The sequence below is a fragment of the Sebastes umbrosus genome, chromosome 2 (genome assembly GCF_015220745.1).
Source record: "Sebastes umbrosus isolate fSebUmb1 chromosome 2, fSebUmb1.pri, whole genome shotgun sequence".
NCBI classification, from domain to species: domain Eukaryota; kingdom Metazoa; phylum Chordata; class Actinopteri; order Perciformes; family Sebastidae; genus Sebastes; species Sebastes umbrosus.
The window spans coordinates 14,104,944-14,125,611 of record NC_051270.1 but is presented as its reverse complement, the minus strand read 5'-3'; the positions used below and the strand labels follow the sequence as shown (position 1 = coordinate 14,125,611).

The window sequence follows — 20,668 nt, the reverse complement described above, 5'->3', positions numbered from 1 at the left end:
TGAACCGGGATTCCAAGCAGCTCTGATCCCGGCTGGTCTGCGTGAACACACGTCATGTTGACAGAGTCCAGAGCTGTGTGTGAGTGTGAGTGTGTGTGTCACCCAGTGCAGCCAGACGCTCTCCGAGATGCATAATATTAACATTAATAAATGTTTTATTTTTATAGCTCTTCTCAGAACAGTCTCAGGGGGTTTAACGGGCAGAGTAACAGGACACTGAAGCCAGGAAGATCCACTAAACAATCTGATGATAGACATGGATTAAAACAAGCCCGGAGTATAATAACAACTCATAAAGATGAAGCATGGGAAGATCTTCTAGGCAATGGACGCACTGCCCTGTTTGATTTGATTAAATGGAACAAGTTATTGCTATTACTGCAAATTGCCCACATGCATTTTTTTTTAATGTGTCTATCATAATGCAATACTCACGTTCCCATATGTACAATGAGTGCTTTATTGCTCACTGTAATTGTTCCTGCTCTCTAAACTGGCTGCAAAGAGATCCCTTCTATAAGCAATCTCAATGTACGTGATGGGAGCAAAATTTACTCTTCATTGATATTAGCTGAAGCTAATATGAGTCAGACAAATCCTATATCTTCCAAAGTTATGGTGTTTTTTGTATCAAGTCCTTACTGTCCCAATGTATAGGCATGAAAAAAAATTAATGGTACCACTTCCTTTTACAGGTCTGCAAATTTCATGGTAATTAGGTGATAATTAGCAAGTAACCTTTTTGAAATTTCTTTGGAATTACTGCCAAATTACCCCAATATTAACCCCAAAATGTATCCAAAATTACTTTATAATATACATTATTTAATAATTATATGCTAAAATACCATATAATCATTCAAATAAGGCCCTTAGGCTTGAGAAGTGGCTGCTCTTCATCGGAGGTGGAAAACAAAAACTAATAGAAGACTCAAATCTCACCATTGTGTGACTTATTGTCTACACAAATGTAACCTGGTAGCTAATGTCATGATTCAGGGAGTTTTTTAAGAAATTTAAAATACGTCATTTGCTAATTATTATGTATTTATCAGCAGACATGGAAATAAAGCATATCAATTAACTTTGTATTCTTTTCCTGGAAATGTATTAAATAAATTACCAGCTATTTATTACTGCTTATTGGGAAATAATGGAATATAATTATTAAATAATGTTTATAATAGATATAAAATAATAATAATAAAAGTCCAGAGTCAAGTCCCAAGTCAAGACAGCCAAACAAAGTCATTTTTTGATACATTTTGAGGTAGATATTGGGGTAATTTGGCAGTAATTCCAAAGAAATTTCAAAGAGGTTACTTGCTAATTATCCCCATGAAATCTGCGGACATGTAAAATTAAGTGTTACCAAGTTAATCTATCCTTTAAACCTAAGACCTATGACCCATAATAATGGATCCTATACTTTAAAGTTAAAAGTGATTGGTCGATCAGTCAAACAAAAGAAAATAAATAGCAACGATTCTGATCAAAACAAAAATATCAAACATTTGCCAGTTCCAGCTTCTCAAACGCAAGAATTTGCTCCTTTTCTCTATTTCATGTCATCGTAAATTATCTTTGGGGTTTGGACTGTTGGTCGGACAAAACAAGTATTTTGAAGACGTCACCCACACTTGCCATAATGCATCATGACGTCTTTCATTAGACCCTCCCTGCCCGTTAAATGCAAACATGTTTCCAACTCCCTGCCCACTGTTTGCACGAGATTATAGACGTGATGTCACCTTTTCTCAGACTTGTCAAAGCTCCTCTAGAGCCAAAGAACACATCATACCACTGTTTTCAGAGGCTGAATATTGACTTGCATACTTACTGTATATCTGCCTGGCAAATACACTTCAACAAACAATATTATATGTATATTAATCAGCCTCAGGCACCTAGAATCAACGTTTTCTTCAAGAATTCAAGGTAACCCGCGGCAAGTAATTGAAATACAAATGGGCCTTTTGTGGGTGAAGTATTCCTTTAATACTTCACTGCTTGTCTCACTCAGCCCAAAGTCTAATTGTTCCCACTTATGACATAAATCTTTAAATACAGGTCACAAATGTATAATTTCCTGGTCTTTTTTTTAAGGCTCAGTAATTTCCGGAAACAGCTGGACGCTGTCGTTTTTAGCGAGCATTACAGTACTTAAGACAGAAGTAAAGATTGGATTTCGGGGACTATTTTGAGCAAGGGATTAATACACATTAGTAAGCATGAATGCTGGGTTGACTCACAATAGACTACAGTAGTTGTGTTCATAGTAATAACAAACAGTGAAGCTCAGTGATGTGTTTTTGAACAGCAGCTCTATGCCATAAGAGAATTTCTTCCTTTAAATATCTGTTCAACAAGTCTAGTGGGTTTAGAAGTATTTCATGATAATGAACCAGCCTTAGATCTGCTATAAGTTTTCATATTCTCACAATGGAAATAATATAGTTGCATCCTAAAGCCTTGGCTTATTCACCAGACGGAGCTACTGTGTGTTCAAAGTGACCAAACTCCCTAAAAGTCAGTGCGCTCTTTATACTGTAATGAAGAAGTGGAGAGCTCGAGGTCGCTGAGCTCACTTTTTACTGTAAGTAGAATTTAATTGGACTGAGCCTGAGGGACATTTGCTGTTTGTGTCTTGTCTCCAGAACACGTCAACGTTCACACTGGAGAGAGATGAAGTGGGCGAGGTCGTGATGGAAGATGGGCGCAGTCGCTGCCCCTTTAATCCAGAGTACAAATCCACTGCCATCATTGTTGGTATGTAGTAATACACTCATTTTGTCTCTCCTCATGTCACTTTTAACATTTGGCATGCAAAGAACAATGTATTATTATGAGCTGTATACGATGCTACTTTGATCCAGTAATGAGTCATGATGCGCCTGCTAATGTTTGTTTGTCTGCACCGGTCCTCCTGATAAATAGCCAGACACCAACAGACACCGTTTGTGTTCTTTAACAAGCAATCAGTGAATAATTGAGCTGGATATGAGAGGAAGAAATGATTTGTCTAATCCCTCACTCTCATTCCCCTCTAAACTATTACTGACTTCATCTGTTGCAGTTAAGAAAGCCCCCAGCGCACCATTTCTTTGTAATTTATTATGTTTAATTAATTGCAAATCAAGTTCTTAATTTAAAATCTTGCAATCTTTCCCTTTGTTTTCGTCCAGATGGTGAATTGTACACGGGTACTGTCAGCAACTTCCAAGGGAACGAGCCAGTCATCTACAAGAGTTTGGGTCAGGGAACTGCTCTGAAGACAGAAAACTCTTTAAAATGGCTGCAAGGTAAACTCCCATCAGACGGCAGACTGTTCTTTTCCCCCTCTACTCATCTTCCATTATGTACCCAACAGAGCAGATAAGCTCTAAAAAGTCGAACGATCATTAGCGAGGCGCAGTCGCTAATGCATGCAGACCGAGAGCAAAGACGAGCTCTCTTAGATTGCGGGAGCACGGCCCTATCAGTCGACGCACATGCACTTCAAAAACAACTCTCCTGTGTGACTTCTTTCCAAATTTACGACGATTCAAAAGTGATGAAATAATAGTTTACTTGCGTAGATGATATAACATGTCTCTAATCACGTTTGTGTTTTTCAGATCCAGTCTTTGTCGGGTCGGCTTACATCGAGGAGAGTCAGCCAGTAGGCAACCCCGTGGGAGACGACGACAAGATCTACTTCTTCTTTAGCGAGGCGGGGAAAGAATTCGACTTCTTTGACAACACCATTGTGTCGAGGATCGCTCGCGTGTGTAAGGTAAGACACCTGACGGTTGGGGTGAGGTCATTACATAAGATGTCCATGCGTATAAGAGGCACAGCGGGGCCTCAAGATTCCTCTCCTTAATCCTCATACAATTACCTCAAAACAAGGCGGGTCGCTCCCATGTCGAAGCACGTTGGGTCACATTGAACTGTACGTCATGCCTGTGTGGATGCAATGGAAATATGTCACTTTTCTGTTTGACTGTGCAAACATGTTTTCAACAGATTTGGTTTCCCCTTGCCTGAATCATCCTCTCCTCCTCACCACGCTGCCCTCCCTTCCTTTTCCTCCGCAATGTCATCTCCCCTCTCCTTCCATCTCCCTCACAATGTCAGCTGCACTCGTCCATCCCTCCAGCTCTTTGCCTTTCTCCGCCAGCGCTTTGAGCTTTGCAGGCATTATTAGTATTCAAGGGTGCTTCGCAGCAATATGAAATGCTTTTTCCACTCTACGATATGGCCTGTTTTTTTTGTTGCAGGCAAAGCATGCAAACTGTAGCAACTGCAGAATTCACTCGCATCATTTAAACTGCTGACGTCATTCCCTTCCTCCTCCTCCTCCTCCTCCTCCTCTTTCTTGAGAGTTTAGTTTGGTCGATCACCCTGAATAATCAACGACAGACTTTATCCCTTTTCAACTGTCATCGGATCAATTAAACGGCTGCCTGATATACATGCACTCAGCATCCCTCCCTGACTGATGCCTCTTGTTCATGGAGGCAGTAATGTGAGTAATCGTGGGGACAGCATGTAATCTTAAGTGACAGCTTAATGACTTAGTCCTGATAGGCTCTGGCAGTCGGTGCTGCGACACCTCTCGCAGCCGGCGGAGCACCTCCTGGGTTCTATATATGGAAATCATCGGCAGAAAGGCCCCCAGACTGTGGCAACTTGCTGCAGACGAACTGTGCAATAGAGACAGAAGAATGGCTTTCTCTGCTCTATAAAGCGCCTTTATTTCTCTGGAATGCAGCAGCCCTGTTTTTCCTGACTGACATCTTTTCAGATGCTGTTCTGTGGCAGCAGTACAGTAGTGATGCAGGTGATTTATTCCCCCAATTTACTGGGGAGCATTAACAAAGCAATGTATTGAGATGATGCATTGGAACTCCACCTACCTGACCAGTCATTTTGTGCAAATTTCATTCACGTTCCACAACACCACTCATGTGTTGCCCCTCTTTCTTTTTTGTGAGTGAGCAACTGATGCAGACGGGTTTCATAAAGACTCTGACGACGGCTTGGATCTAATTAAAGACGTCTGAATTCATCTGTTACACAAAGCTGTCTAGGTTTTGACTATCTTAAGTTGGACTTCCAAGTCTTAATTCTGGGCAACTTAAGACTAACAAAAAAAACAACAGGCGCCACCATGGAAATCATCGTTACCATGGAAACATGGCTCTTAGTTCAGATATAGCCTGTGGGTAGGGTGACTAACTTAATAAGTCAGTCTTTATTTTTATGAAACTTGCGTTAGTCTAGACAAAGTCTGACAGTGTGGGCCGACCCTCAGACAAAATTGAGACAACTGTACTCCACCCCCATCCCAGAACTACAGTTCCCATAATGCTTTGGGGGATGTTAACAGGAAGTATAATGTCGTCATGGATTCAGTAATTGTGGGCTACAACTTTAGCCCTCAAGAACTTTGTCATTATGCAAGCATAATGAAATTGTCCTCAAATGGTTCATTGAATTATAAAAAGACTGCACATATATATATATATACAAGGAATAAATAAGGCACGAATGAGATAAAAGATTGGTAATAAAAATCAGCAATAAAAAGCACAGAATCATGAGCAACATGGATATAAAAGTGTAAGCAATATGAGTATAATGAAATAATGCTAAAATCCAACTAACAAGTGTACAAAAGTCCAGTGAGAGTACAGTATGCAGCACATACGTCTAGCCCTGTGTTTATATGCTTTGTTTACATTTTGGCAAATTGGTACCATTAAAAGTATGCCGAATTAACTATCAGTAGTTTCTGTTTGCGATATGCTAATAGATTTACAGAAAACTATCACTGGATTACTTTGATAATGAAGATAACGGGATGATTCTCAAGTTCTGGAGTTATAAGAGGCATCTTTTTATGATTTATAAGCAGATTTATGGACGTCTTATGTGTGATGGACATCAGAGATAATGACATCCTCGGAAAGTGTAAGACGCACTGACTCTAAAAATATGTGTATCGTATCTGTGTATTTACATTTGACTGAGTTATGACTCAGAGAAAGAGACGCAAATTGCTGCAATCAGGCTCTAAGGGTTTTAAAGTACCATAATTGCCTCCATGAGCTGCTTGGCACTGCTGATGTTGTTGGTGTGCGGGCCAAACTACAACAACTAACTTCCTGTTGTTCTCAGAACACCGGCATGCACCTGTCCACCTCTCATAGCGCCTCTCGCCCCGCCGGTAACAAAACGAAACTGGCCTAAAAGATAGAATATCTTTGAGAAACCAGCCACTCAGCTGCTGCAGGCTAACATCCCTCCGAACTATTACCATATTCAACTTTTTTTCTTTTTCTCAGAATAGTGTCTCACATCTGAACACACTCCCTGTGTGCTTCAGAGAGCAGAAAGTGCTGAACTCAGATTAGAGTTAGGTAACAGCGAGGTATGAAGACCCCTCCCTGTTGGCGGGTTCAGTATAACAACACTCTGCAGACTGACAGAAAGCATGCTCTCCCTTTTCCCTCCAGGCCAAGGCCAAATATGATTTCATTTTGATATCTGAAATATGTCGAATGTGTTGATTCATCTTGCCAAACCTTTTAAAGAGGACGTGATTCTCATAAGATAAGATAAAATCAAAGCCTTTTCAGTTTTTTCTTGCCAGTCTAACTACTGTTTAACTTGGGTTTGCCAAGTAATTCTGCTTCCGAAGTTGTTTTTTCTCCCCCTCTTTCCTATCTGTCCCCCTCCCTTCTTCCACTCCCTCTTTCTTTTGTTTATTCAGGTGTGCACACTGAGGGACTGTGGAAAGCAGGCAGATTATGAACACTGTGTGGCACCGTTTTCTTTTTACTTCTTGTTCAGGTTGACAAACGTGAGGAATCTGAAATCTGAAGTTCGGATAAAATGTAAGAGAGCGGTGTAATACAGCACAAAAGAGAGAGTATATTTTCGAGGGTGTCGATGCGATTGAGAGTACAAGCTGCGTAGCGGAGCGCAGCAACAACGGCAGCGGCGGACAGCTGAGAGAGCAGGAATGTGGTCTCCTCATTATGTGGACAGGCTACTACCACGGCCTAGTAATTGGCTCCCAGGCCGTGCATCTGTCCCACGAGGTTTCACCTCACCGTTGAGCAACATGATTGTTTGTGTGTAACAGCACACAGAGGAGGAAACGGGGATAGTTCTAGTTTTGCATTTTGTTATCTCCTCAAGGGTGATTCACTCCTCGTGCTGTTATATAGGAGTCCTTCAGGGTTTTTCGAGGCCGTGCTGACGGGATAGTTTGGATCTGAGGGAGGAAAACTGTCTTGAGATTGGGCGAGACCACTTGTTTTGGTTGTGCTCTTCCTCCTCCTCCTCCTCCTCCTGCTCCTCCCGTGTTTTCCAGCTTGCTCGCTGTATTTGGGAGGAGTTTCTTTTTGGTGTTTGTTTACAAGCTCTTTGATAATCCCAGCAAAGTTGTCTGATAACTGTTTATGTGTGTGTTCAGCGACCGCTCAAAAGGAGTGAATGCCTCGTCTGTGGAGAAATGAACCGCTGATGCCGATTTCAAAGCTGTAATTAATAACTAACCATTGTTTATTTTCCATTTCACCATCTCCTCTCCTTCAAAGGAGCAACCCATATTTTAGTGCGAAGGCATCTTTTATGTGAGCTTTTGTTCTCCACGTTTTATTGTCAAAATAGCCTTTGTAGTTTAGTATAAATGCACCACAGGAAATGATTTAAATACTTGCAATTGCATTCGGACATTAAAATCCTGGTTGGTAGTGATATTTGTCCAGTTTCTTAAATAAGGGTCACTAAGTAACCACTTTCAGATTCCCCTATTTGACCTCAACAGCACCCTCTAAAGCAAAGAGGAGGGTTTGCAGCTGCAGGTCTTTTCTAACCTTTCTAACAGCTAGTAAATTGGAGCATATTTAAAGTCCCCCTCTGCTTATTGTTACTTGGATATTTGAGCTTCACCGTGCATAATGATGTATGAGCAGAGGTTGACACTAGAAGTGTTTTTAAAATCCATCTGCTGAAGGACAGTTTCTCTGAGTTTAACGTGTGTGCATACACAACTTGAAGCCTCCGATGCACACTGAGAGTGGAAGTATAGAGACATCTTGTGTCCAGCAGTTAAGCTTTTGAAATTAAAGACTATTTGCATATTTATCGAGACTCATGTTTTTGTAGTTTATTATTATTAACAAGTGCTCCACAGACAGACTCAGGAAATCCTTTGTCCCCCGAGCCATCAAACTGTACAACACCTCTCTAGGGAGGGGGGGGACAAAGGAGGACAGTCTGCAGGACAGATAATAATGCACACAGTGCACTTTAGACTAAGCTAATGGTGTTACCCTGCACTATAATCACTTTTTAACAGTCTCTTCTGCACTTTATTCACTTTTTGAATAGTCCTGTATCACAGCTGTTACCCTGCACTATATTCAGTTTTAACAGTTTTCTTCATCTCCTTGTATTTTTATATCTGGTATATTTTTTCTTTGTACTTTGCACTTCTAACTTTTTTACTGCCTTTTTACTAACATGTTTTTGCACTATGGAACTGTGATGCTGGAAACTTGAATTTCCCTCGGGATCAATAAAGTTACTATCTATCTATCTATTATTAGTAGAGCATTTTAAATGACTTAAAGGTACAGTGTGTAGGATTTGGTGGCATCTAGTGGTGTGGTTGCAGTCTTGGAAAGGGAGAAGTGAGCAGTCTTTCCAAGACTGCGGTAACGTGAGCCGTCGAGTGCAAAACCATGGTAACACCATTCGCCTCGCTCAGAGGCCATCCATACCATATTAACACTACTTTAGGAGCAACGGAAGTCAGACGGTGGCTGGCAGTACCACGGTTTTGCACTCTGCAGCTCACGTTACCGCAGTTTCACAAGCGTGTCGAAGAACTACGGTGGCCTTCAGGTAGCAAAAAAACGTGAAAGGCTCTTTCTAGAGCCAGTGTTTGGTTTGTCCGTTCTGGGTTACTGTAGAAACATGGCGGAGCAACATGGTGGACTCCTTGAAGAGGACCCGCTCCCTATGTAGATATATGAAGGGTTCCTTCTAAGCTAATGAAAAAACAACAATTCTTAGTTTCAGCTGGTTATACACTAACGAAAACATTCCATTTCTGTTAATAGATCCCCTGAAATGTGACACACTGTTCCTTTAAAACATGTCTGAAGGGGATCTTTAAGTTAATATACAGCCCAGGGTCATGTCTGCTCTAATGACACTGAGCTGCAACAGTTGCGTCTGGTCTAATTACTTCACCCTGTTTTGGGTCCATTCTTTGGGTCCATTCTTTTTGGATAACTGTAAACAGGGTGTTAATAATAAATGATGCTTGACTGAAAATGTTTCTTTAACATACTTGAACTGTTTGCAGGGTGATAAAGGCGGCGAGCGGGTGCTGCAGAAGAAATGGACGACCTTCCTGAAGGCCCAGCTCCTGTGTTCCCTCCCTGACGACGGCTTCCCCTTCAACATCATCCAGGACATGTTTGTCCTGAAGCCCATGGGAGACAGCTGGGAGAGCACCGTCTTCTACGGCGTCTTCACCTCCCAGTGGTAAGAAACAAATGGAGGGGTTTGTTCTGATAACGGTGACACACAGGCACTTTGATGAATGTGATTTATGGCGCTGTCACAGATTTTGTTTATGCACAAACACACAGACTTGAATAGACACAGCTCACACACACCATCTTGAGTTTTTATTTTATTATCTGCTCTCAAACTTGGCAAGTTTCCTTTTTCTTACTTGGCTTCGCTGAATTTAGAGCAGCTGTAATGAGCTTAAACACTAACACAAGCTCGTCCAACCCCAATGTCTAATTAATGTATCAACAAAATAAAGGTTTTAATATGTAAATCATTCAAGCGCCCACTCTACAACTGTTCTCCAGTCAGAAGTTGCTGCTCCAGTTTCCTGAAATGACTGCTGCAGAAAGGACGAATTGGGTAAAAAAAATGGTAACATGCATTCATTTTTTAATGTGTTCACAGGTATAAAGGAGCATCGGGCAGCTCAGCGGTGTGCGCTTTCACCATGGCGCAGGTGGAAAGAGCCTTCAGCGGGCGCTACCGAGAGGTCAACCGGGAGACACAGCAGTGGTACACCTACAACCACCCAGTGCCAGAACCACGGCCCGGGGCGGTGAGTGCTGCAGGAAATAGCCTGCGACAAACAGTCCAACCTCCGCATCTGCTTATTCAACATGCATCAATCTCCATTCAGTCTGTCACATAACAGATAGGAAATAACAGCAATGTTATTTTTTTTACCATCACGTCTATTTTGTTATCATACTTACAAACATAATATATATATTACAGTTCTCTAGTTGTAACTGTAGACTGAATTTTTGGGGGCTGTTCAACAAGTGAGCTTGATGTAAAGCAGATGTTCTCCTTTCATTTTCCATAAGTACTGTCTTGCTGATGTTCTGCTTAACTCTTCATAAGTCCCTGGAGCAAAATGAAAAGCTTAAAACTATTTAGATATTGACTTAAAAAAAAAACATGGTTAAAAATAAAAAAATTAAAATGTATTAATCGTTTAGTTGTCAACTAATGAATTAATCGGCAACTATTTTGACAATGGATTTGATCATTTTAAGGGGGGAAAAAAGTAAAAATTCTCTGATTCCAGCTTCCTAAATGTGAATATTTTCTGGTTTCTTTATTCCTCTATGATAGTAAACTGAATATCTTTGAGTTGTGGACAAAACAAGACATTTGAGGACGTCATCTTGGGCTTTGGGAAACACTGATCGACATTTTTCACAATTTTCTGACATTTTATAGACCAAACAACTAATCGATTAATCGAGAAAATAATCGACAGATTAATCGATAATGAAAATAATCGCTAGTTGCAGGCCTAGTTAAAAACATGTATATCAGCCAGGTCTGCTATTGTACATAACCATTGTATTTTCAATAATACCTCACCCCAAACTTAATACATTTCATAAGTAAAGACAGCTGCATGCAGGTCAATACAATACCCCGTCTCATTGTTATCTTTACTTGAATAAGCAGAGATTCATTTTTCATTTCTAATTTACTCCCCGCAGTGTGTGACCAACCACGCCAGGCAAATGGGTATCCAGTCGTCCTTGCACATGCCTGATAAAGTGCTCAACTTTGTCAAGGACCATTTCCTGATGGACAGCGTGATCCGCAGCGCTCCCCTGCTGCTGAAGCGCAGCGTGCGCTACACGCAGATCGCCGTGCACAAGATCCAAGGCATGGAGAGGGCCTACGACGTGCTCTTCATCGGAACAGGTACGGCTCATTACACATCAGCAGCTCGTCGTTTGTTATTTTGTGGGTCGTTCCGTAAATCTTCAAAAGGAAAAAGTATACTCCCACTGTTTTCAAACATAAACTGCGCTTTTGTGACTTTAAAACCGTCAAAGTTGCTTCCATCCCCCGCAAACTGTCCCCTGCCTTCAGTATAAGTCACTTCCACCCGTCCCCCGTGTCTTCCAGATGATGGAAAGCTCCATAAGGCCATCAACGCCAACGATAAGATGCACATCATAGAGGAGATGGTTCTGTTTCCGGAGCCTCAGCCTGTGCAGCACATCGAACTTGATCCTCAGAGGGTAAATCACAACTCTTTCATCTTAATTCACACCTATAATCACTATTGTCATGCTGGTTTGTGTCAGTTTATATTTAATGTTATGTTTACAGTTTTCATACTCAAATTCATTTTCAAGTCATAAAAATAGAGGAGCTAGATTTACTGGAGCTGGCGACAGACATTTTCTTACCACAGGGGCCGCTCCATTGAGTTTTCCTGTAAGTTATGGCACCGTCTGGAACCGAGTTTCTGATCCTCTCTGGCATTTTCCCCGGAGCTAAATTTCATTACCTGTCTCTCTTTATTACATAATGGCCTCTTCCAGGGGCCCAAGCAGCCAAACAGCAATCTTATCGCAGATTATGTAATTCTAATAAAGTCCAAGATGCTTTTTGTGAGTATATTCTTAGCTCCAAATAGGGATATGAAAGACAGACATAATCCACATGATGTCTATCTAATATACTGCTAGATTAGATGGCCTAAATATAGAGTGCACTTTTGGGAACACATGGTTGCGCTGTACATCAGTATCAACGTCACAGTCATTGTGAAATTGCATTTCTGGATAACGGTACTTCTACACAATGATTCTGAAAAGTGATAAAATGGAAAAGATTAAAAAAAATGCCGTGTACCAAACACTTTGTTGCCCATGTGTTTTTGACCACAATCAAAGCACTTGGCTGGCATCAAGTAAGAGAACAGCTGGCCAGAGTTAGTACTTTGTTTAGGTTATATTCTTCTGTTTGTCTTCAGTAATTGTTTCAGCGTGGTTTCCCTCTCTGAAGTCAGAAATAGGTAACCAAAAGCAGAAGTTCTGTTCGGCCCTTTTAACCTTTTTGATGACTCACACGTTTGTTTGTTTCCTTCTCTTCTGCAGGGTCTGTTGTTTGTGTCGTCCAACTCTGGGCTGGTGGAGGTTCCTGTGGCCAACTGCTCTAACTACCTGAGCTGCGGAGAGTGTGTGTTGTCCAGAGACCCGTACTGCGCCTGGACCGGGCGGCTGTGTCGAGACGTCAGGATGGCCCCACCTGACAGGTGAGAGATCACACACAGCCACAGTTTTCTAAACGATTCACTTTTAATGTATTCATCTGCCTTAGCTCACAGGCTTTATTTGTCCATTAAGACACGTTTTATAAATAGATTTTTTACGTTCTTTAATAGACTTGATATAAATGTGTTTCTGCTGTGTTAGATGTGACCATGCACCCAAACAAACTCATAAAATAAGCAGTCATGTGCTTGAACAAGCAGCCTTTAAAAACAGATTGTTCTGTTAGTCATCCCGATGAACTCACAGGTGTTACAATGACAGACCTTGAGTGAGTCAAATGAGTGCATCTGTACAAGGTTCCTCTCATTACAGCCGCCATCCCTCACCCTGTTGTTTTGTTCGGTATGTTTTGTCTCAGTCACTGGCAGCAGGATGTGGAGGAGGCAGATACATCAGCGATTTGTAACAGGACGTTTCCCAGCGCCAGAGCTGCAAGACCAGCAGCTTCTCGTGAGTGTGTCCTCTCTTTGTATAGTGGTCTGTTATTAAAGTGTTCTCATCTGATGCACATATAGGAGTCAGAGAGGAATCGATCACATGTTGTTGTTGATTTGTATGACAGCGGGTTAAACCGAGCAGTTCTGTGTCTTAAGAGTTCATGTAAATTATAGTTTGAATTCGAAATTGTACAATATGCAGTGATATAGTTACTGTACATATGACCAATAATGACTTATCAACCAAATCTTTAAATGACTTGCTTTCTTGGCAAGAGTTACATTAGATGATCCATATAAATCTCATATGTGTGACCCATAATGGGTCCGTTAAATATGAAGCTACAGTCATGATACAGTTGGCTTATTATAGTTCAGAGGTTAAAAACAATCTACTCACCAGCACCTCTACCACCCCATAAAACCTCAACTTCGTGTTTTTTACACTTAAGTTTTAATACATCTTAAACAAACAAAATAAGACATTTTAATTTGTGAGCTATAGAGGTGCTGGTAGACGGATTGTGTTACCTCTGGACAGAGCAAGTCTAGCTGTTTACCCCCGTTTCCAGTCTTTTTTTATAAGCTCAGCTAACAGTCTCTTGGCTCTAGCTTCATATTTAACAGACAGATGTGAGAGTGGTATCAACCTTCTCAAAATTACTTTAAAAGACGGTTCCATTATTGTTATTATTAATTTTTTTTTAGGATTTTACATCATTCTGTAGCTTCCCGGTGGTGTTCCTTATGTATTCAAATATGAATATTCAAATTTTGTTCGAAGTACGCATCAAAATGCTATTTTCCCAGGCCCTTCTAAAACCTTTTCCCCACGTGACCAGACGTAGTTTTCTGCATGATGACACTGCTACATATACAGTGTATCTACATCCTTATAGTCAGTGTATCAACGTTATATACAGTAACTTAGATGGCGGCCGTCACTGCTTTTTGCTAATGGCTAAGTGGGCGTTTCTATTTGAAAAAAACGGAAAAGAACGCAGATATGCAATTAGTAAAATATTTCTCGAACTGAGTCTTGTTGAATCTTGAATCGTGTTTTGAAGCAACATTGTTGTTGATTTGTTTCTATATATAGGTGGCACCCAATGCCAGCTCATTACAATCCCAGTCAACACATTCAGAGTCCTGCCCTGTAAACTGCGGTCCAACCTGGCCCAGAGGAGGTGGCGTTACAGCGACAGCGCCAGCCAGTTCCTCTACGCTACCCCAGAGGGAAACCTGGTAGTGGTGGCGCAGGCCGACAGGTTGGAGACCTACGAGTGCTGGTCAGAAGAGGAGGGCTTCCGCCAGCTGTTGGCCAACTACTGTGTGAGGGCGGAGCCCCGCCTGGAAAGCACCACTCTGATCGGTCACTCGCGCACGCCGCACATTGAGCGAGAGGAGACCATCATCCTGCCCGGCGAGTCTCGCTCTGAGCAAATCCACACCAAGACGTACTGGAACGAACTGATTGTGGTGTGCGCCCTGCTGGCGTTCTCCCTCGTGGTGTTCTCCTTGTTCGTCATCTACAGGAACAGGGATCACATGAAGTCCATGCTGAAGCAGGGCGAGTGCCCCAACATGCAGCAGAAGAAGCCGAGGATTGTGGGAAAGCCCGCCGAGAGCTTGCCCCTGAACGGTAACACCATCCCCGTTTCCACCTCTGATCACAAGGGCTACCAAACGTTAAACGACAACTACATCTGCAGCACGCCCACGCACGAGTCCTCGCCAGACAACAGCAAGAGCTTCTCCGAGTCCTCCGACAGACGGCCGCTTAATGTGAAAGAGAGCCACGTGGAATACTCCCCGACCTGCCCTCGGCCCAGAGTGAGGCTGGGCTCGGAGATCAAAGACTCTATCGTATGAGAGCGCAGTATTCGCTGAAAAGATGCCACCCTGTATCTCCGTGATGGATACAGGCCACCGAGCAAAGGAGAGGAGACCCTGACATCCCTCGACATCACAGCACCTCTTTTATTTTAGTCATCTTTTGTTCTGTGATCAGTGCGGAGGTCATTTTGTTTAATCATTTCCACTCCGAAGCCAGAGGTTGGTCTGGTTTGCTGCATAAAGCGAGAAGAGGAAGCAGCACAACACTTTGGATCAACCACCATGGCAGCTGCTCAGAGTAACACAGCCTTTGTTTGAGCGCTTCTCATGGCCTCTAATGTGTGTGTGAGTGTAGGGCTGGGCAATACGAGGAAGAAATACCACAGAAGACCTTCTTCCGATATCAATATTTATCACAGTATCTCTTTAGGTATGCAACAGTAAAATGTCTAGTTCATGTCCATCACATGATATAAAAAAAAAAGAAAATTATGAATATTGACAGGTTTCCCAGCCCTATTTGAGCATGTGTAACCCTCCACATGCTCTGCAGAAGACACTTCTGTTATTATGCACACTAGAACCAAGCTACAGCTACATGGTGACCAAGAGTTCAGGTTTAGGAGAATATAACACATGTATTATTGCATATTCATTATGATCCGCACATTATGGAAGCAAAGTCAAAAGCACATTTGTTCCCTTTTGCTGAATAAATGTCGTGACTGTATGAGGATAAAGATGATGAAAGACGAGGCAGACTGGGAGACGCGCTGTTGGAACAACAATGAAAAGGGCCGCGACTGAAAGAAAGACGATCAAAAAAATGTGATCATAAATTATGCCCCAGGGCCTAAATACTGACATTTACCTCCTGAATGTATGTTGTTGTTCAAAGGTTTCATTCACACATCACGAGAATTTAGGGAAGCCGTTGCTCTACACCTCTACTCATCTGAGACAACGCCATGATGGGCTCATAAAAATCGACGGAGACACAGATGACCCTGTGGCGAAAGAGTCAACGGACATTACAAGCACAGAGAGCCAAGGAAAAAAAAAAAAAGGGGACGTCCACACCTCTACCATCTTCAGGGCTGCACCGAAATCATCGTGTGCACTGTGCCAAAAAAAACAACAACTCGATTGTCTTATCTAAATGCAATAGTGCCATTCTGTCATGACCACTCCCATGCTTTGCATCGATCACTGTCGAAGAGCACATGGTGATGGAACCGGAGGTGGGTTTCACAAAAGTAAAATGGCACTAATAATACTAATAATAAACAAATGTGAAGTGCAAAGTTGGGAAAAGACTGTTAGCTCATAAACGACTGTGTTGGGCGAAATAATTGACTTTCAAGTCAAATCTGAACTGGGGCCAAAGGATACGGCGTGGAGATTGTTACTTCATATGGAAACTTATCTTGTGTTCGACAGGAGAGAAAATATTCCAGCTACCCTTAAAGGAGTTATCTGCCTTCTTAGTATACACTGAAACATAACAGGTACAACCAGTTTGAGACTATTGAAGCTCTAATGGCTCAAAACAGAACAACCAATAATAACTGTCACTGTAGTGGAGAGATTTCATGTTATCTTGTCCAGACTGCAGCTGCACTATGTAGTGATGCAGTTGCACAGAGCGCTGTATTAGCTCAATATATTAGGTTACTTTTCTCACATTTCCCCCCCACACTCAGTCAGATGTCATTGCGACGTTAATGTGAAAGCACAAGTAATCAGGGTCTTGAATACGTAGAGGTTTGCACATGTCAGTAAAATCGGCTCGTACTCTTAAGAAACGCAACTACTGAGAGACGGACGGCGTGGCTGCTGAGGAAAATGATTCTTAGAAATCAGTTATTACAGGGACCAGTGCAGCCATTACGAACACACGTGTACCCACATTGCTTAGACTTTTGAGACTTAACAAGCAGAATTTCCCAAAGATGTAGGAAGCCGATGGTGTTGTGTAAATCTGAGTGAGAAACATTTACCATGGGGACGATATGGCACCACATGTCTTAGAATACATCACCAGTTCACTGTATTGATCAAGTAAGCCTACAGTATATTCCAGTATCATACAGATCAAACATTTTGCTATTTCCAACACTGAGCAGATGACGAAGTGCTATGTAACTGCTACAAGTCGACAGAGTAAGTGCACGGCGGCGTACTGCGCAACAGTGGTCAGTGTTTCCTTTTTTTCTTTAGTTTTTGTTGTGTATATACAGTATCTGTGCTTAATATTGTGTGTTTTTCAAGGGACCTTGTGCAAGATGTGTTGTAGAGATAGTCTTGAAACTAGAGAGTGAACACTGCTGATATTTTGTTTTCATAGTGCTTTACTGCCTACTTCAGCGTACATTTCAAAACTTGCACAGAATACTGCGCATTTCTTTCTCACCGTGCTGTTAGTTCAGCACCTGGGCTGGTTTTTATCAAGCATGTCAAAGCAGGAGGGGGATCTGTTTTTATCTTTGTGCCAAACTGAATTAGAGGGGTAGTTGGATATTGTAGGAAATACACTTATTCACTTTCTTGCTGAGAACTAATTGAGATGACCGATACCACTCTCATGTCTGCACGCTAAATATGCAGCTAAACTTTAGAGATGCTGGTAGGAGGCAGATTTTGTTACCTTTGGACAGAAGCAGACCATAGACTGTATATAAGAAGTAGTCACCGTGACGCTCACGTGGGTGGAGCTAAGTACAACCGAACGCTGAATAAAACATTTTTAGGCGACCAAAAACGTTATAAATAACTTTCATGTACTCAAAACTGTTAAAGGTTTAAAGTTCTAAGAAGAAAACTCGCCCTAAAGCCCAAAAGCATACCCTGCTTTATGGTCTATTTGACTCTAAATGGGACCATAATTTACTAAATTAACATCGTGCTGTGTTGAAGAAGACTTGAAACTAGCGATTGAGACCATAAACTCGTGTTTACAATGTTTCCTGAGGTAATAAATCAAGTGAGAAGTAGGCTCATTTTCTCATAGACTTCTATACATTCAGACTTCTTTTTGCAACCAGAGGAGTCGCACCCTGCCGATCTTCTCATCTAACTCCTGGCAAGAAAACAAATAAGTGTATTTCCCAAAAGGTCTGCCTTTTCCTTTAATCTTGTTTGCTGAGATTAACCAAATAAACAAGAGTATAACATTTGCTAACGGATGCATAATAAGAATGAATCAGACTCTTAAAACCTTGTTTGCCACCACTGCTGAGACAGATTTTCTAAACCGTAAAATGTCTCTCTGGGAGGCTGAAAACCCTGCTTTCAGATGCTTGGTGGATAACCTCACAACATGTTTTCAAAATGCCTTTTAGATGTCAAGTTGTTCTGCCTTTAGCCACGTGCCACATCGTACGCTACCCAGCAGTGACCTCACCAACCGAGATGTGGTGAATGGCGTGATTGTAGCCCTCCGTGGGCGCACTTAACTCCACAACACAACACGGGTCAACGGTAGATTTACAGATTCATCCAAGCCACTGTAACTTAACCTGCAAACAATAAGACTGGGAGCTGCTCAAAATCTTGTACTGCACCATTCTGCAGTCTCTGTGTCAGAAGTGATACTGTGCACATAGGAAACATCTTTGTGAAGGTGTCACTATTTAATAATAATTATTATTATAGTAAAGCTGAAGTTATAATGCCAAAAAGGTAAATACTGTGTCATAAAAGCATATTTATTAATGACGTGCTTTACATTAAAAGCAGATAATACCACAGTGCTTCATTTTGAGTGGCTCCTCAGTAATGCAACATACTATACTGGACATGAATGTAGCCAACTATAACTCATTTTGTAGAACATCTACAGCAGTTTATTTTCCTAAAACGGCTTAAGTAGGCAACCCATTGCAACATCTTTTTAGGATTTTGTTCCAACGGTCATACTACAAAGAAACGGCACAACAGAAGTAATTAATCATTTGTGCTGCACGATGTAGAACCGCAGTAAGATGCAAGCACAGCTCCAAATCCTCCGTATCGGCTCAGCCATGAGACACACCAACAGCTTTGCCTCAGCATACTGAACACCATAAGCTTAGTTGACTGAATAACTATTAGACAAATGTGGTCTTGCCTGCATGATTTCCTTTTTTTATTTGTTGTGTACAAATAACATTGTGAACTGTATTTTTTGTATCATTGAGATTGTGACTGTTGTTTTTATTATATTGTACATAAAAAGCACTTTATTTTAATTTTTTAAGATAAATGAATAAAATACATGTTTTGACACATGCATGTGTGAGTCTATTTTATGCTGTCATTTGCTGTTTAGTCCTAAACTTTTGAATAGAAGGCATGTTTGAGAGCAAGAAAGTGAAAATCGATCACTTTAATACAAAATTTGCATATGAAAACAAAGCCGGAGTATAAACAAACATTTTTACATATATACGTATTAGGGCTGTCAATCTATTAAAACATTTAATCGCAAATATGCTTGCTTTATACAAACATATGTATATATTTATTATTGGAAATCAATTAACAACCCAAAACACTGCAAAATATTGTCTAGGTACTGCATTTTGCATAAAAAATATGCTCAAATCATAACATGGCAAACTCAAGCCCAACAGGCAACAACAGCTGTCAGTGTGTCAGTGTGCTGACTTGACTATAACTTGTCTCAAACTGCATGTGATTATCATAAAGTGGGCATGTCTGTAAAGGGGAGACTCGTGGGTACCCATAGAACCCATTTTCATTCACATATCTTGAGGTCAGAGGTCAAGTGGGCCTCTTTGAAAATGGCCATGAGTGTCCAAATTTAGCTCCAGTTTGGAGCTAAATTTAGCCTCCTTCCCAACAAGCTGGCATGATTTGGTACAATGGATTCCTTAGGTTTTTCTAGTTTCATATGATAACAGTATCTTCACTCTAGCTTTAAGACTGAGCTACAAACCCCGGAAGATTGATTGCGTTAATGTGTTAAAGAAATTAGTGGAGTTAAAGCAAATCTGTGGCATGTAAACAAACCAGGTAGCTATCAGCTGTGCGGTCAAAATCAGACTAGAGACGTAACCACTTAAAAGATGGGTGAGTAGTACTTGCTCTTTTCCAACGTTTTTGCCGTACATGGGGATGGTACAATCCTGGCTGTCTTCTATCAGATTCTGTCTCTCTGTTGGCTAAAATATAAAACTTTTTTTTTAAGTTTATTTGACGTGCAGAAAGCTACACAGCAGCTTTTGGGCATGGTAGCAACACAGACCCCTCCACCACCCCAACCTTCACCTTATCTGCTAGATTTTGTTTTTGTATTGTTGATTTAACTAAGATTTAATGTTTGCTGATGATGCTGATGAGATAGCCTCTTCTTCACAACACTGAAATATTGGCTACGAGCAAGGCTTGAGCTCCTCAAACCCAGTTACACTAACGTTATATTCATTTTGCTGCACACTGGTCATGGAGACACACAGTTTCAGAGGGCAGCCTTGTCATAAACGTCAGCTGTGTGTGAATCAATACTTGTAGTTATTTTTGGACGTGGTGTGTAGCTGGCACCCATGACGTTTACTCAGTAGGGCCATAGAGATGATGACACAGGGACTCTGTCACACTGCTGCTCTGTTTGATCACAGTACAGCACAGGTAAAGACTGGCTTTGGTTTTCTCTCCTGTTTCAACCAACAGCGCTGTACTCATGTCAAAATAGATTTCATCTCACAATCGAAGAGGTCACACTACAAGATCTGTCCATGCCCTTTCTCATAGTCC

At 41.4% G+C, this 20,668-nt stretch overlaps 1 protein-coding gene across 2 annotated transcripts in view; it reads left to right on the top strand.

The window, feature by feature from the left end:
• The window catches only part of sema4bb (sema domain, immunoglobulin domain (Ig), transmembrane domain (TM) and short cytoplasmic domain, (semaphorin) 4Bb), a 65,051-nt gene extending 47,355 nt beyond the window's left edge, over positions 1 to 17,696 (top strand). For both annotated transcript variants that reach the window (XM_037757698.1, XM_037757697.1), the window contains exons 6-15: positions 2,658 to 2,769; positions 3,186 to 3,302; positions 3,618 to 3,775; positions 9,371 to 9,552; positions 9,991 to 10,141; positions 11,064 to 11,274; positions 11,482 to 11,597; positions 12,462 to 12,619; positions 12,997 to 13,088; positions 14,175 to 17,696. In XM_037757698.1, coding sequence (XP_037613626.1) covers positions 2,658 to 2,769; positions 3,186 to 3,302; positions 3,618 to 3,775; positions 9,371 to 9,552; positions 9,991 to 10,141; positions 11,064 to 11,274; positions 11,482 to 11,597; positions 12,462 to 12,619; positions 12,997 to 13,088; positions 14,175 to 14,947 — 2,070 coding nt within the window. In that variant the 3' untranslated portion in view covers positions 14,948 to 17,696. The remainder of the gene's footprint in view (positions 1 to 2,657; positions 2,770 to 3,185; positions 3,303 to 3,617; positions 3,776 to 9,370; positions 9,553 to 9,990; positions 10,142 to 11,063; positions 11,275 to 11,481; positions 11,598 to 12,461; positions 12,620 to 12,996; positions 13,089 to 14,174) is intronic.
• Positions 17,697 to 20,668: the final 2,972 nt, after the last annotated feature.